This window comes from Morus notabilis, unplaced genomic scaffold (assembly GCF_000414095.1).
Source record: "Morus notabilis unplaced genomic scaffold, ASM41409v2 Scaffold89, whole genome shotgun sequence".
NCBI classification, from domain to species: Eukaryota; Viridiplantae; Streptophyta; class Magnoliopsida; order Rosales; family Moraceae; genus Morus; species Morus notabilis.
In genome coordinates this window covers 366,926-382,018 of record NW_010357100.1, presented here as the reverse complement: position 1 = coordinate 382,018, position 15,093 = coordinate 366,926, and the positions used below count along the sequence as shown (strand labels likewise).

The 15,093-nt window shown below is 31.7% G+C and overlaps 2 protein-coding genes across 2 annotated transcripts; both read right to left on the bottom strand.

Moving 5' to 3' along the window:
- Window positions 1-7,355: 7,355 nt before the first annotated feature.
- Window positions 7,356-10,174, bottom strand: LOC21401401. The gene is made up of 2 exons (XM_010089103.2): window positions 10,062-10,174; window positions 7,356-8,798 (listed from the first exon to the last, which is right to left on the bottom strand). The coding sequence occupies exon 2, from the start codon at window positions 8,510-8,512 to the stop codon at window positions 7,592-7,594; it is 921 nt and encodes a 306-aa protein (XP_010087405.1). The 5' UTR covers window positions 8,513-8,798; window positions 10,062-10,174; the 3' UTR covers window positions 7,356-7,591.
- A 924-nt stretch (window positions 10,175-11,098) lies between these two features.
- LOC21401400 (peroxidase 59) lies at window positions 11,099-12,702 on the bottom strand. The gene is made up of 4 exons (XM_010089102.1): window positions 12,472-12,702; window positions 12,183-12,365; window positions 11,866-12,031; window positions 11,099-11,523 (listed from the first exon to the last, which is right to left on the bottom strand). The coding sequence occupies exons 1-4, from the start codon at window positions 12,700-12,702 to the stop codon at window positions 11,099-11,101; spliced, it is 1,005 nt and encodes a 334-aa protein (XP_010087404.1).
- Window positions 12,703-15,093: the final 2,391 nt, after the last annotated feature.

Sequence of the window (15,093 nt, the reverse complement as noted above, 5' to 3'; positions counted from 1 at the left end):
TCTGCCAAAAAAGCTTTAAACATTTTTTACTGTTGGACTCGGCTTTTATTTTGTTTTTCATTAATTAAGCATGTATGATGTATACACCAAGAAACCCGTACGTAGAGACTTTTATTTATTTAGGGCTTATTTTGTTTTTTATTTTATTTTCACCAATAAAGCATGAATACATGAAAGAACCATTCCAAGAATTTTTTTTATTAATTGGAATTTATTTTTTATTTTCTTAACTATTTTATACACCCCTATCATTCCAAAAAAAAACCCCCCCTTAACTTAAAGCATGAATACATAAAAGAACCATTCCAATAATTTATTTTCTTAATTGGAATTTATTTTTTATTTTCTTAACTATATTTTTTTTTAGTATATAGGACTCATTTGAATAAATACATACTACTTCAATAAGGTTAAATTAGAGAAACTGTGTTTGTGAGAAAATAATAATTGAGAGGGTTGTTTGAAAAAAAAAAATCTTAATTAGGGACAAATTTGAGAAAAAAGATTTTAATCAGTCACTTTTGACATAGCTTTGATTATATTCAAAAAAGGGACTAATTTGAAAGAAAAATTATTTTCACAAGAATAAAAATAATTAGAGAAAAAAATTAATTAGGTATATTTAAAAGTACAACATTTAATAGGAAAATATCAAAATAATAAGAGAAAAAGAGACAAATACTCTTTAATAGTGCATTGGTTAAAATTTCTACACCTTTATTCTTGATAATAACCTTTTTAATTAAATAACTATACCAATAAAAGAGTATTAATTTAGAATGAAGAGTAAACATATAGATCTATGTACTTTTAAGGATAAATTTTGTAATTTTCTTTAAAAAAAATAATAAGAAAAAAGTAATTTGAGATTGAATTTAGTGGGGATATATTTAAAGAAAGTGATGGTCCAAAATAAGACAGAGCGAACATGTGATGCAAAACCGGTTGGATAGTCATAGAACCTTTGTAATACCATTAGTTCCGTGGTGTACTCGGATACTTCGAATTTGTTTTCTAGTTTTCAGCTTGTTTAACAAGGAAGAGAAGTGACACCTCGGACATCATCTTTCTGGATGCTAATTTGAATGGAATGTATTAGGCCCTGTTGATTGGAGTTTAGAATTTGAGTTTTGTTATAATAAAAAACTCTAAAAAATAATCACATTTAACTTTTTTATTACAGTAAAAAATTCTCAGATAAAATCACATATCAACTTAAATCACATTAAATTAAAAAATATATATAAAATATTTAATTTTTAATAAAAATTTAACAACTAAAAAATAAAAAACTATCAACCCGTTCATTTTTTAAAAAACTTGCCGACCAGCTTATTTCTCACGAGCATGACAGAATGTTAGCGTAATCCATGCTGACGTTGTGGATCCTCGTAAGAAATGACGTCGATAAGTGTTACGTAATCATCACAATATTTAAACAAAAAAACCTATATTAATTTTTGCAATTAAGACTTTCCTACTGTGCATTACTCAACTCATGAAAAGCTATAGTACGCATTAGAAAAATATGCGATAGAAATTTTCTCAAGGCAGAAGAAAAGTTTTGTAATCTGTCAAAAAAGAATGAAGGTTACTGTTCACCAACGATGATTATCCACCAAGCAGAATGTCTCGTTTATTTCAGTTGTTTAAATTAAGAATTTGAATTAAGAAATAAATTTATCTAAAAAAAAATGTTGTAGTAGACAAAATTAAATTTAAATTTATATGAGAGTAAATACTACAATAAAAATTTGAGTAGTAATTTAATAGTTTAGCAGACTATGATTCATAGTTTGTCAAGTTACGACGATTAATGAATCTTCAATTCTTAATTGATCATAATCTGTTAGATTATGACTCATAATTTAATAAGAAATCTGCCGACCGATCATAATTTGTTAGGCTATAATTTATGGTCCTAGTCTATGATAAGATAATTTTCAGTGATGATTAAATGCAGGGATATACCAACGAAAAATAACTGCAATTAAAGTACTACATGGAATTAATTAGCAGCGGTGCTGAGCAGTTATGTTACGTTGGTCCAATAATAGATTAGCTATATAATAATATCCATTACTACTAAAGATTCTTTTTTTGTTTGGGATCGATTTAATTTGTCATTACTTATGTAGTCAATACAACTCACATGGTTTTTAAAAACGAATCTTTATAATTTCGACCTTCCCACGCGTGAGGGGTTCACAGAAAGACGGCGGCCGTGGGCCATATTGGGCTCCAATTTTCAAACTCCTGACCATAAATACACGAGCAACGATTATTATCCATACCCATTTTGGTGTTAATAATCTCCTCCAATGGCAGTCATGATCTTTCAGAAGTCGTTAAAGAAGACGGATGTTGCGAGCAGATTATCATTCCCATCCAAGAGCATCAAGAATTTGCCGGGCTTTGAGGGACGAAATGTCGTTCATCTACGGGTCATGGACAAAAGGGGTTCCCCTTGGAGGTTTTCTTGCTATATTCGGAAGAAAGGCGGCTTCAGAAAACCTGTTCTCTCCGGAGATTGGCACAGATTTGTTGTGAGTAAAGGGCTAAGCATTGGTGATGAAGTCAGGTTGTTTAAGGAGATTGACCAGGCAACTGGAGCACTACTACACTACAGGGTTGAGGTGACCAAGTTTAATCAGATGAGGCTTTTTGGGGTTTCTATTGAACATGCACCAACTATTGTGCGCATGTAGTCAATTAAGTTGGTGGATTATTCTCATCGGCGGCGTTACATATTTTGAGATCATGCTCAGTTTGACTTTTAAATTTTAAAAATTTTAATTTTATCTTTTAAATTTTGAATTAGTCTCACTTAACTTCTTTTTATTACAATTTTTTATAAACTTTCGGAAAAAAATGTGACAGTGTGATCACGTGGTCTTGTTGTTAAAACTTTTGTTAAAAACAAATGGAAAATACATAATTAATCTCATCTTTTCTGTCTGATTTTAACATAAAGTCTAATAAAATGAGTTAAGTGAGACAAATTTAAAATTTAAAAATAGAGTGAGTTCTTAAAATTTATGGGGCAAACTAACCTCAAAATTCAGAGGTGCCGATGAGATTAACCCCGAAATTGGTTTAGGTTGAAGTGAAAGCACTAGGCTTCAAATTCAACTACTTTATAAAAAGTGGTGCATATTATGGATTAATATTTAGTTAAGAAAGAGTCTACATACATCCCAAATTTTTACACCAATATATGGCATACGTGGACTTGTTATCATGATAAAATAACAAGTCAACTGCTCTATACTTGGTTAAAATATTTGTGGTAAACTTTAGAGATCCCCACTAAAATTACTTATTTCTTAATTTTCACTTTTTTTTTTTTTTACTCAATCTACGTACGTAAGATCTTGTGCTGTTTGTATATTTGTTTCAATAAATAGATGTTTTTTTGTGGGGTTAAAAGGCATGTCTGAGTTATTTATCATATGCATGATATAATGTGAACCATCATTAGAATTACTACATATGTTATATGCTCTACCTTTATATATATATATATATATATGTCAATAAATACACATGCATCCTATATTCTAGAACCCAGTCTATTATCATTCCCAATTGATCTACAATAATACACTACCTTGGACAAGTTGGCATATATTTGGATTGCATTTCTTCAAAGGTCAGTCCAAAAAGAGAGAGACTGAAAAAGTACGTGAATTATCCAAAAAAAGAAAAAGAAAAGTACATGGTCAAATTGATTTGATAACATACGTGGAATTTCAAGTTAATGGATATACTGTATATATTCCAACCATCATTTATAATTAAACTTTGAATAAGTTTGACTTTTATGATATAAAAAGTGTTACGCCCACTAGTTCACTAATTTATACGAGTCTTCAGTACATAATCCAAAAACGAACTTATGGTAACATTTTACGTAGGTTAATATTTGTCCACAATCAAAGAGCGAATTATAATATATTGTTAGAACTCAATGCTCATCAAAATCGCAACAGGAAAAAAAAAAAAAAAAAACTCTTTTTTTAATTTTTTTATTAAAAAATAAAATTGTGTAAAAAAAAAAAAAAGTCCCAGGTTCGGTGGCTGCAGATTAGTGCAATGGCCAAGGCCACTTCTCTATCCATAGTCAGTAGAGGCTGAGCTCCAGCAAATATCTAGCTTAAGGAAAAAAAAAATACTACTAATTAATTGAATGTTCCTTTCACACGGAAAGATAGTGGTTTTTATTTTAATTTTTTTTTTATTTTGCTAATCGGAAAAATCATTGGTTAATACAAGGATATATAGTCAAAGTGGAGGACAAATTGCTAAAAGCGGTCGGCCTGGTTTGCTCTGACTGCTGTTGAATGATGTGTGGCTCATTACTGACCAGAAGAAGTATACTAGTTACTCAAAAATTAAAAAAAAAAGGAGGTAAACAAAAATCTAGTTTTGGACCAATAGGATTCGAAAAACACATTTATAATTTTTTGATACAAAAAACACATAATTTATTGGTACCTGGTTCTTATCAGAATTATGTACACATTATTTTATGTGTGGCTCAAAAAACAAAAAAACACAGCGGGTTGGTTTAATAACGTTTTCAAAATGATTTTATTTTTCAATATAAAGGTAAAAATGAGATAATTTTGAGAATTATTCTAAGATTAATTTTAAAATTGTGTTTGGTTAGTTTTTTAAGAGATTATTTTAAGTATAATAAAAAAAATAAAATCGTGTTTAGTTATAATTATTAATTAATATATTATACCTTTATTGATAAGTATTAAGAAATGAAAACAAAAAAAAGAAAATAATTTTCAACCGTTTTTTAATTGTTTTATAAAAATTATTCTCATTATTTTTTATTTTTATCTTTATTTTTAAAATATTTACTAAATAAATATTTTACATACCGTTATTATTTTTATATCTCAAAAGACATAAAAATATTCTAAAAACATAAACCGAACCGACTATATTCGGTTTCCGGTGAGGCCGTTTTTTTTCAGATTTTGTTTAGTCTATTTTCCAGTACTAATAGAAGGCATTAAATAGGATTTGTCAAATTTTCTGACAAGCCAATGAGGTGGGAGACATATGATTCATATGCTAAGACAATTCAGGATCTGGTGGTTTTATTCCGTCAGAATTCTGAAATTGACTGCATGTTTCTCTCTGGCGTCCGCGTTTCTGTGATGCTCATCAATTTTCAATGATTTCTTCTTAATTTGTTGCGGTCGGAAATATAATAAGGAGACTTTTAGTTTATAGATTAAAATTATTTTTAATTTATGTGTATTTTTTATAAAAAAAAATATTATAATAAATTATTAATTTAAATTTAAATTATCTAACCAAATATTCTCTTAATTTGTATAGCCGCCTTTATTTCAAGGGTAGATTCAGCTACAATTAATGTCATGCACTCTTTTTGCTTTTTGGATTTATTTCTTTCTACTAGCTGGGTTTTATCTTTTGTAATTTATAAGGTTTTAACAAGGCCTCTCCCTGGAGTGAAATTTAGCGTTTTTACTAAATTTATTAGAGTCAATTAAGTTGGTGGATTATTCTCATTGGTGTCGTTATATTTTGGGATCATGTTCAGTTTAACTTCTGAATTTTAAATTTTGAAAAGAAGGTTCCCGAGATACATTATTACTATTTTTAATCTACACGAGACAATAGCAAAAGTACAAATATTTATGACATCTTTGATTAAATTATTATGGTTTTTTCTTTACTTCTTTAGTGAAGTTAATAATTAATGGGTGAGTTTTATCTTTCTATTTAACAGAATGTACACAAAAGTAGAAACAAATTCTTCCGGTTCAAATGTTTAGGACTATGTTTAAGTTTTTGTCGTTGATAAATTGTGTATAAGTTTTCTAGCTGTCGACTTTTACCTGTTTGGTGTTTTTAAATTCCGATGTCGTAATTTATATGATTAACCTTTGGTTGTAACTTGTCTTCGTTTTTTCAGTTGTAGTAGTCTCAAATGTTGTTTTCGTTCTTAAATTTTATTGTCGTTTTCTCATTTTCATGTTGGGGTAGCGTCGTTCTATCAAATGCTTAAACAAAGGAAATAAATAAATAAATAACGATGCTGACATTTTTTTTTTTTTGAGGGGAAGTAAATCAGATGCTATGTGTTCATCAAGATGGATGTTATCTTTATGCAACTAGTCCTCTATATGTTTTGGTCTGTTTTGATAATATGTAATGAGACTTGTTTTCAATCGTTTTCATTCGTAATTATTATTAAATATAAAAATTTAATAATATAGTGTGATAAAAATATAATTTCATTAATTATCATTAATTAAGGATACAACTAGCATAAAAACGACATATAAGATGCGTTTACTAAACCGTAAAAGAATGTAATAGAAAAAATAATGAGATTGAAAAGGAAAGTAAAGTAATAAGATTGATGATCATTCATTCCCTTTCATATGTTTACTTGACTATTAGATAGTATAATGAGAAAAAACCCCATCATCTTTCTTATGTTTACTAAAATTAGGAATAACAATTTTATGAAGGTAATCAATAAAATATTTTTTTACACAATTAAATAACCATTGATTGTATAATAATTCATTAAGGGTAAATAAATAAATTTAGTATTCATTTTCTTTGACCGAGAATCAATACTAAGGATTGCAAGGATTAGTATTGCCTTTCCTCAATCCCTATATTATTGTGTTTGACCAATTAAATTTCTATTATTAATTTTACAAGTAAACACATTATCAAGTAACTCCAACCATGCTAACCAATTCACGTTTTTAACTAAAATAGCTAATGATTTAACTTTTTTTGTTTAAAAACTTTTTTCCACTCCAACCATTAGCTAAATGATTAGCTATTTGGCTAAAGTATTTTTCACTAGTTACATATAGCTAGCATGAAGTAACTAGCAATTTATTTATTTTTATTATTTTATTATTATTTTTACATAAAATAAAAGTTAAAAAAGGTTATTTATATTTTAAACTCAAAAAATATTAAATAATATATGTTTAGCTAAAATAGAGAGAATGATTAGAGTAACTCACTAAAAATTAATTAAAATAACTTTTTAGCAATTATAGCTAGAATTTAACTAAAATTTAAAGAGCACCCTTTACGATGCTCTTAAATGAAAAGGAGAATCACTCTTTGCTTTCCCTTTCCCTTTGATGCAAAGTAAACACGCTTTTAGTGTTCCTAAGATTATTCATCCAAAGATAAGGAAGTTGTCACCTTCACCTTGTAGTCATTTTAGTTAGAATAAATTTTGGAAAAAAGAAAGGTAAAAAAAAATTAGTAAAACAGAATATATACAACAACAAAAAAAAATGTTATAAGCGTATTCAAAACTAAAGCCATACTTGTCAGGAAGCATAACGCAATATTATGGCAGTAGTCACCCAGAGTTGGAAAAGACTAAAAGTTAAGAAAAGCATCTAAAACAACCCCCAAGAGATCACAGAGAATGAATATCTCAAAAATAAACCAGAATCCTAAAAAAAAAGGAGGTCCAAGTACTTGAAGTAAAGAATGAAGGGGAAAAAAGATTCATCACCAAAAATAGCTAATCAGCAGACGGAGTTGGGCAGTGTCAAGTCTAGGCCTGGGTGCCGGTCATAGACTTCAGCTGAATATGGTTATGGTCGTGGACAGTAGTGGGCAAGGCTTCATAAGACCCCAATCTCCAAACTCCGACGCTCTTGGAAACAACAATGTAGGTGACCAGCAGAATGAGGAAAGCAAAGAGGACGTGCAGCAAGAAGGCCAAATCCAGAATGGCCACAGCTCTGAGGCTGGACTCCTGCAAGTCACACTTGGTAGAACCTTCAATGCCGCCGACAACATCAAGAAGGCGGTGGCAGCCTTCAGGTATGAAGGCATCCACGTAAAGGGAGAGCCCAGTCTGCAGCTTCCAGAGGCCCTGGAGGCAAAGGGAAGCACCGAGGCCAAGGTCAGCAAGGAAGAGCCTCGGGTGGCAGGCAAGGGCGACAGAGGAGAGGGCGGCGATGGCTGAGACTCGGGCAGAGAGGGAGTCACACTTGGCTTGGAGGTCGGAGGTCTGGAGGGAGGCGGCAGAGGAGGAAATATAGGAGAGGAGGAAGAAGAAAGCAGCACCCAAGGCGAAAAAGAGATCGTTCGGGAGGGGGAGGAGTGAGGGGAAGGAATCGGAAAGAAGGAGGGCAAGTGCGAGCAAGATGAATAGGAAGCACACAGTGGCTGATTGTAAGGAGGTGAATTGGTGGACAGGGGTACGGCCCTTGAGGAGCGGATCGGAGTAGAAAGAGGATAGGCAGTAATGGGCCAGGGCAACGAGGAGGCCAGCAAGGAGGAGATAGAGCTGCAGGTGCTTAAGGCGGGAAGAAGAAGAAGACGAGGAAAAAGGGAAAGGGTGGAATGGTTTAGCAGAGTAGGACTGAGGGAACTTCAGGTAGAGGCGAGTCGACCCTGCCATGTGGTACACTCCTAGGGACACCAATGCTGACGACGAGAATAACTGGTAAACCAGAGCTGCTGCCATTTCTTTTACTTTGTTTGTTTTTACATAAAGGTATCCCGAAGTAAGAAACACTCCTTTTCTATACTATACCCTCTAAATCTCTTAAGGGAAAGCAACAGTCCCAAATCCTGATGGAGAAAATGATTAACCAAGACCTCTGCCGGTGAAGCTCTCACCAGACTGCTTTCTCACAACTGAAGATCTAAAAGTTGAGTTTCTGTAATGTTAACATACTAGGTGTCGACACATGCTCTGCAAGTGCATTGTACGATATGAGCTGATCATAGGAACAATTTCCAATCTCAACCTGCATATGCATAGAGTCTTTTTTAGAACAAATTAACAAAATGCAACTTGAATGTACACTATGGCAGAGGATGAACAAGCTATATGATTATATCCACATGAAGTAGCAAAAGTAAGCCCATAAATAACTCAAATGTCTAATCCTGTTTTCTATTAAGTCGCAAATAATTGAACATGAGATAAAAACATCAAAATAAATTTCCCGAACATACAGCTTGGTGAAATTCTTAGCTCAAGTTACTTTGTTCAGTATATTCAAATAGTTAAATAAATAGAACAGAATACTTCTCACAAAAAACCCACCAAGTTCAATAGTAAGAGAAAGTATGATTCAAATACATAGAGAGGGAAACAAATAAGAAAACTCGAAGCACTCTACATCTAAGTATGTCATCTCAGAGAACTAGAGGTAAGATGAAATTTCATAAGTACTTTCGAGCATCCGAACTTACACAAACAAATAAAACAAGAATCTTGACAATGTTAATAAATCATGGTCTGTCCTTCAATGCAGCAATAGAAAACCAAAATACAAGAACCGTTACTTCAATGTGATTTGATAACAAAGCCTGAAACAAAATTGCCAATGCAAGAACCAAAACGCAACAACAGATGATAGGAACACAACATGAGAATCATCTTCGATAACGCGGAATCCAACACAGCAAAATGACATGACCATGCTTTGCAGTAGGAGTAAATCCAGAGCAATAATGACGAAAATGAGCAAGTACAATGATATACTACAATGTAAAAAATAAAATAACATAAAAAAAAAAAAAAAACTCTAAAAGAAACAGAACATAAATGAATAACTCATTTTCTTTCATTTATGACCGAAGTTGAGTAATCAATATTCAGACTTTACTTCTTTAATCCTTGGTTAATTTCGATTTCGCCATTTCTCATTCATCTTCTTCAGCGGATTTGAATTGAAAAATCAAAGCGTCTAAGAAACTAAAATTTACTACACAAGTGAAGTGATTCATTCACAACAATTAAATTACATGATAATTTCTTCCCTTGAAGATAGTGGTTAAGGCATATGGATCTGATGACACAGATTCATCAACATTCTTCCGAAGTTGCAATCGAGCTCAAACAGAAATGATAAAAAGTCAACCTTGTAGAAGATGATTAAGAATAAAGAAGAAAATCAAGTAAAAAATATGAGTTTAGACCTAGAAATTAAAAATCCCCAAAACAATAGCTATCAGAAGGCGTAGAAGAGAAAAAAGGACAGAAAGAAGAGAGAGAAGCAAACCTCTAGGTCTGAGCAGGAAAATGGCGTCTTGAACAAACCAAAAATCTCCCGAGAAACAATCAACCGGCAAAAAGAGAAAAGAGAGGAATAAAATGCAGAGAAAAAGAGTAGGGGAGAACGTCAACGGTGATGGGGAGCAAATTAAAAAAGAAAAAGAAAAAGAGGCAGGTCACCAAAACGCGCGTTTTGGTGGTAAGAACGCAATACTTTTCAAGGACTTTTTGTAGTAGGTTAACGTATCAAAGTTTTTTATTTATTAAATATAAAATCACGTAAAAATTAAAAAATATACATATTTAATAATTAAAAAAATATAATTTATCGATACACTTTCTTATTTTTATTTTTATTTTTTTAATAATTTTCATATACTTCTCTCTCTTATTTTTTTCGGACTTTTTTTGTTTGAAAAAAAAAAAGAAAAAAGAAGCTGATATGGTATAGATCACGCAAGATACTTAAAAATCAAATTAGCAAGAAGAGAAAAATCTGCAGCTACATTTTGTTGATTTTGCTTCCTCCCTAATTTATCTTCTCCTCTATTTAAGTTCATTTTTGTATACATTTGGCTTATTCTCATAAATGCTGTCCTAAAACAAAATTAACTTTTTTTTTTCTTCATAATAACCATCTGTTGCGGTTTGTACTTTTCAAATTAAAATATTAATATATCATGCAACTGCTCGGTAATGGGTTGCTTACATAGACCATAAATCAATTTTATTAACTTGTTTTCTTCACTCCTAGCCAAAAATAGTGTTACGTTACTTATATTCACTTCTGCTAGCAAGTCAATTCGGCATTATCATATTTTTTTTTTTTAAAGTCAATTAGGCAGTGGAAAATGTGCACTTCCATTAATCGCAAGTACTTTTTTTCTTTTGTTTTGTCTATTCAATAACCAGCTACTGCAGCGCTACTAATTTTGGCATTACATAAAATTCAAATCCCTTTGGTACACTTTTAAGTAGTACTATTCATTAGCATATTATACACATTATATTGGCTAATTAATTAAAATTGCACTCATTTTACGTTCATGCTGAATTAACAACCCTGCAGTTCTTCCGAATCTCTCCAGCAGAGCCAGTAAGGGGACTAATATTTCCCATCTTACGCATAGAATTCACAAAGTCTTCAAGAAAAAGATCCGGATTAGTACTATAGCTCTCGACCAGACTTTTGGTGGTATTAACAGCTGCTGCGCTAGAAAACAGAATTTGGTCGGAGCTTAGAAGACCCTTTCCCACCAGCAAGTTCGTGAAGTAATGGTTGTCAAAGAGATCGGTGGAGTTCCGGTCGAGGGCGGTAGTCTTGTTGCCGTCTTCGTTGAGAGGGCACAAGCTTTGCAAATCATTTAACATGGTCGTCTCCAGCGTAGGGTCCCCGGCGCCTGTCCCGCTGAAGTTGAACAATCTGTTGTTGAAAAATGCACACTTTGCCTGTCCAATTGTATGAGCCCCTGCGTGCATGCAGGCATACACATAACCCGTACAATTAATTCAAGTACTAGGGCTTTTTTTTTTTTTTTTTTTTTTAAAGACACGTGAATGTGTGTATATTATTTTTAAAGGAATTTAAAGGGACAGAAATGTTAGAATAGAGTTTATAATATTTTATAATTTTGATATAAATTGTTAGTTTTTCAGATTCTTTTTAAGAAGTTCTATTTTGTGGCTTGAACTAAAAACTTTTGAAAGAGTAGGCTTTCCAAACACTTTTATAATTAGTTTTCTGGATTTGGAAAGCCATTTAGTTGCTTCTAAATGAAAAGCTACGTCAGAAGGGCCCCCAAAATATGCACCTGATAAAGCCACAACATCTGTGATGTTTAGGCCTGGGTTGAGGAACTTGGTGATAATGGTTTCTAGGCTGTCAAATGGAGAAGGAAGCAAAATATTGGCTCCTGTCTTGTTTGCCACCAGTCCATCTCTTCTTCCCAGTAAAACCCTCCATGAACGTCCTCCACTCTGTCAATATTTTTAAGCAAAACTATTAATAATTATCTCCTTGATTAATTAGTACTATATAATATATATCTGAATATATATATGTATGTATATATATTTAACTTAAGATTCAATATACAATATGTGATAGTATTAAGGCAAATTAACTTACTAAAAGGACAGAGTCTCTAGCAGCCAAGGCCAGTATATCAGCACAAGATACAACTCCACTGCACTCGCTTTCCACAGCGCTTTTGATTGTATCAATTACTTCGAAGCCTCTTGCTGAATTCAGATTTGGACCGGCTAATTTCTCGCTATCTTCTCCGTCCAACAAAAGCGATGCATCGCAACCCTAAATCATATGATCAAAGAGAGACTTATAAATGATTATTTTGTGATAAACTAACGTGATTATAAACAGTGACGTAAAAAAAATAAAAATAAAAATAAAAACTCACATTTACAAAGCAGTCGTGGAAGTGAAGGCGAATCAAAGAGGCAGCCATACGCATTTCGGTCTTGAGTGCGTTAAAGAGGCCTTTCCGGACGATCATGCCTAGTTTTGGGCAGGTTTTGTAGTAGAAATCTGTGGTTAGTTGGGATCTTGCAGTAACAGAACACATCCCAATGATAATGATTATAACTACCAAAGAAGAAAAGTTGTTATTATAAACAAAGCTCTTCTTCATCGTTACTTCGATAGAAATTAATTGCACTCTCTCTCTTTCTCTCTTTATTTAGTCTAATCAAAAGAATGAAACAAGCTTTGATTTGGTATATGAAAACATGAAGAGGGATAACATATTTATAGCCAAACCAAATATACTTTACAGGTTTAGTGCTGGTCATGACGTACGGCGGCTGCCGCCAATAGTGGTGGTGACTTCCTGAGATAAGAAATTAAGATTAAATAGACTCATAGATTGATTAATTATAAAGTCAAAAACATAGATTAGTGCTTTTAATTAATAGTAAAAGATTACGATTAAATATTGATTGACCAAGAGCAATGGTGCGTTCATGGTTATCAGATTTGGGATTGTTGTGATTTTAATTAAAAGAAGCAGAACTACTACTACTTATTAGCAAAAATAGAAAGAAAAGTTAAAAGCTAAAATGTCAGCTTCTTAACCTAATTAACGTAAAAACTGCATTGATATATAGATTTTTATACAGTTTGCAAACACTTTTTTTTTTTTTTTTTTTTGGGTGCAAAATGCTTTTGTGGGGTTCCAAGAAAAATCCTAAATTGGGCCAAAGACGGGTACATATATTAGAGCTTTTCTATTGCAGCTGGTACTCAAGTTCATGAATCAAAACGTATAGAGTTAAATATATCATATTGGTTCTTGCATGTATACATACATCTAAAAGCTAAAATACTTTACTGTATCCACTTGCATGCGTTAATTTTATAAAAAAAAATGGTGAAGGTTATATATTATAATTCCAAAAGCTTTAGGATTAGTGGCCATACATATTATTTATATACAGATGGATGGACGGCTACGGAAGCAATTAAACAGCTTGCAATTTGTTGTGATATTGCTAATCAGTCTGAAACAATTTGTTGTGATATTGTTTAATTTGCTTTACTAAACGTGGTAAAAGTTTTATAGTAGTGCGCAATTAACAGAGTTCTTTGATATAGTACGTGTTGAGATATATATATAAAAAAAAAAAAGGTTTATTTATTTCTTTGATTTGGACAGAAGTTTGAAATTCTTTCCGTTTCTTGTTAGTGATAATCTTTCTTATTGAAGAAGTTTTAAATTTTGATGAAGTGCGATGCATGCATTCATGCATTATGCCCCTAGTTGTTTAAAACAAAAATCATGTTTTCAAGTGGCCATTTACACAAATCAGAATGCCAATTAAGTTCAGAATACAACTTCGTTATAATCAGTTGATATTCACAGTAAATCCCTATAGTTTACTTCTCATATCATAGATTTAGCAAATCAAGACAAATTTATGAAAATGAGTGCAAGTGAAAACAAACAAGAAATATACTTAGGAAACCTCTTCCTCCAAAGAAAACGTCATATCGTTTTTCGTATGTCTATTATCATTACTAGAGTTTTTTCATCATAAAAGCAAGATGTCGTTTCTTCAGGATAAAAATAAAACGACATAGAACCGAAAATGACACCTTGGAAAGGGGTAAGACGTAGGAGGACGATGATAGCAATTCAAGAAACAATATAAGGTAAAAGGAACAACACTAGAAAACGACAACAGAATAATAATATTGTTGTGTCGTCTTCTTAACGTCCAAAGATTGTGCCTTTTTAATCTTTTGAGGGCAACGACAAGTAATTGCAAACTGTTGTTCTTACCAATATAAACAAGTCATTTTATATTGTAAATCTTTTTCCTGAAAGAGACTTGCCATTCTCAACTTCAGACAAACGACAAGTTTTGGTTTTTAGTCGTTTCATCTCTGTGAATAACATGTTTCTTCATTCATATCATATCGCCACATTTTCTTAAACTTCGTATCGTTTAATTCTTATGATTTCACGACATTTATTGTGTAGACATTTTTGTCCTCATACAAATCAAACCCTTTATTTTCCAAACCACATGCTATGCCTCATCTTTTTCTATTTTAAGCAATAAACCACAAATTGTTTTACTTTTGAGCAGAAACTACGTATCGTTTTATTGTGTAAATAGATATGATACGTTTAAAAAAAACTGACGTGTTGTTACTAAAAAAATACAAAAGAAAAACAAAGTGCCAAATATATATATTCACACACACACACACATTTTTTTAAAAAAAAAAACCATTTAAGAGAGAAAAATCCTTGACGATAACACCACTTTCATTATTTTTTTTATTATTCCAATTCTTTTCTTTTTGTACAAAATCAGTTTATATTGAATTAAAAAAGACAAGGAAAAGAAATGACCTCCAAAATGTTATATTTGGATAAACTACAAAGAAAAAAAAAAGAATCCAACATGGTGCCAAGAATTACAATAATAAACTACACCAAAAAAAAAAAAAAAAAAAAGAAAAAACGATTTAATAGATAACAAAGCGTATCTGAATGTGAATTGTGGAGCACCCA

Bases quoted from the DNA above. Each gene is read 5' to 3' on its own strand.
- LOC21401401 (XM_010089103.2), bottom strand. From the start codon at position 8,512: ATGGCAGCAGCTCTGGTTTACCAGTTATTCTCGTCGTCAGCATTGGTG.
- LOC21401400 (XM_010089102.1), bottom strand. From the start codon at position 12,702: ATGAAGAAGAGCTTTGTTTATAATAACAACTTTTCTTCTTTGGTAGTT. The intron at 12,366-12,471 runs GTGAGTTTTTAT...CATATGATTTAG, and splicing joins TCCACGACTGCTTTGTAAAT to GGTTGCGATGCATCGCTTTT. The intron at 12,032-12,182 runs GTAAGTTAATTT...AAATATTGACAG, and splicing joins CTAGAGACTCTGTCCTTTTA to AGTGGAGGACGTTCATGGAG.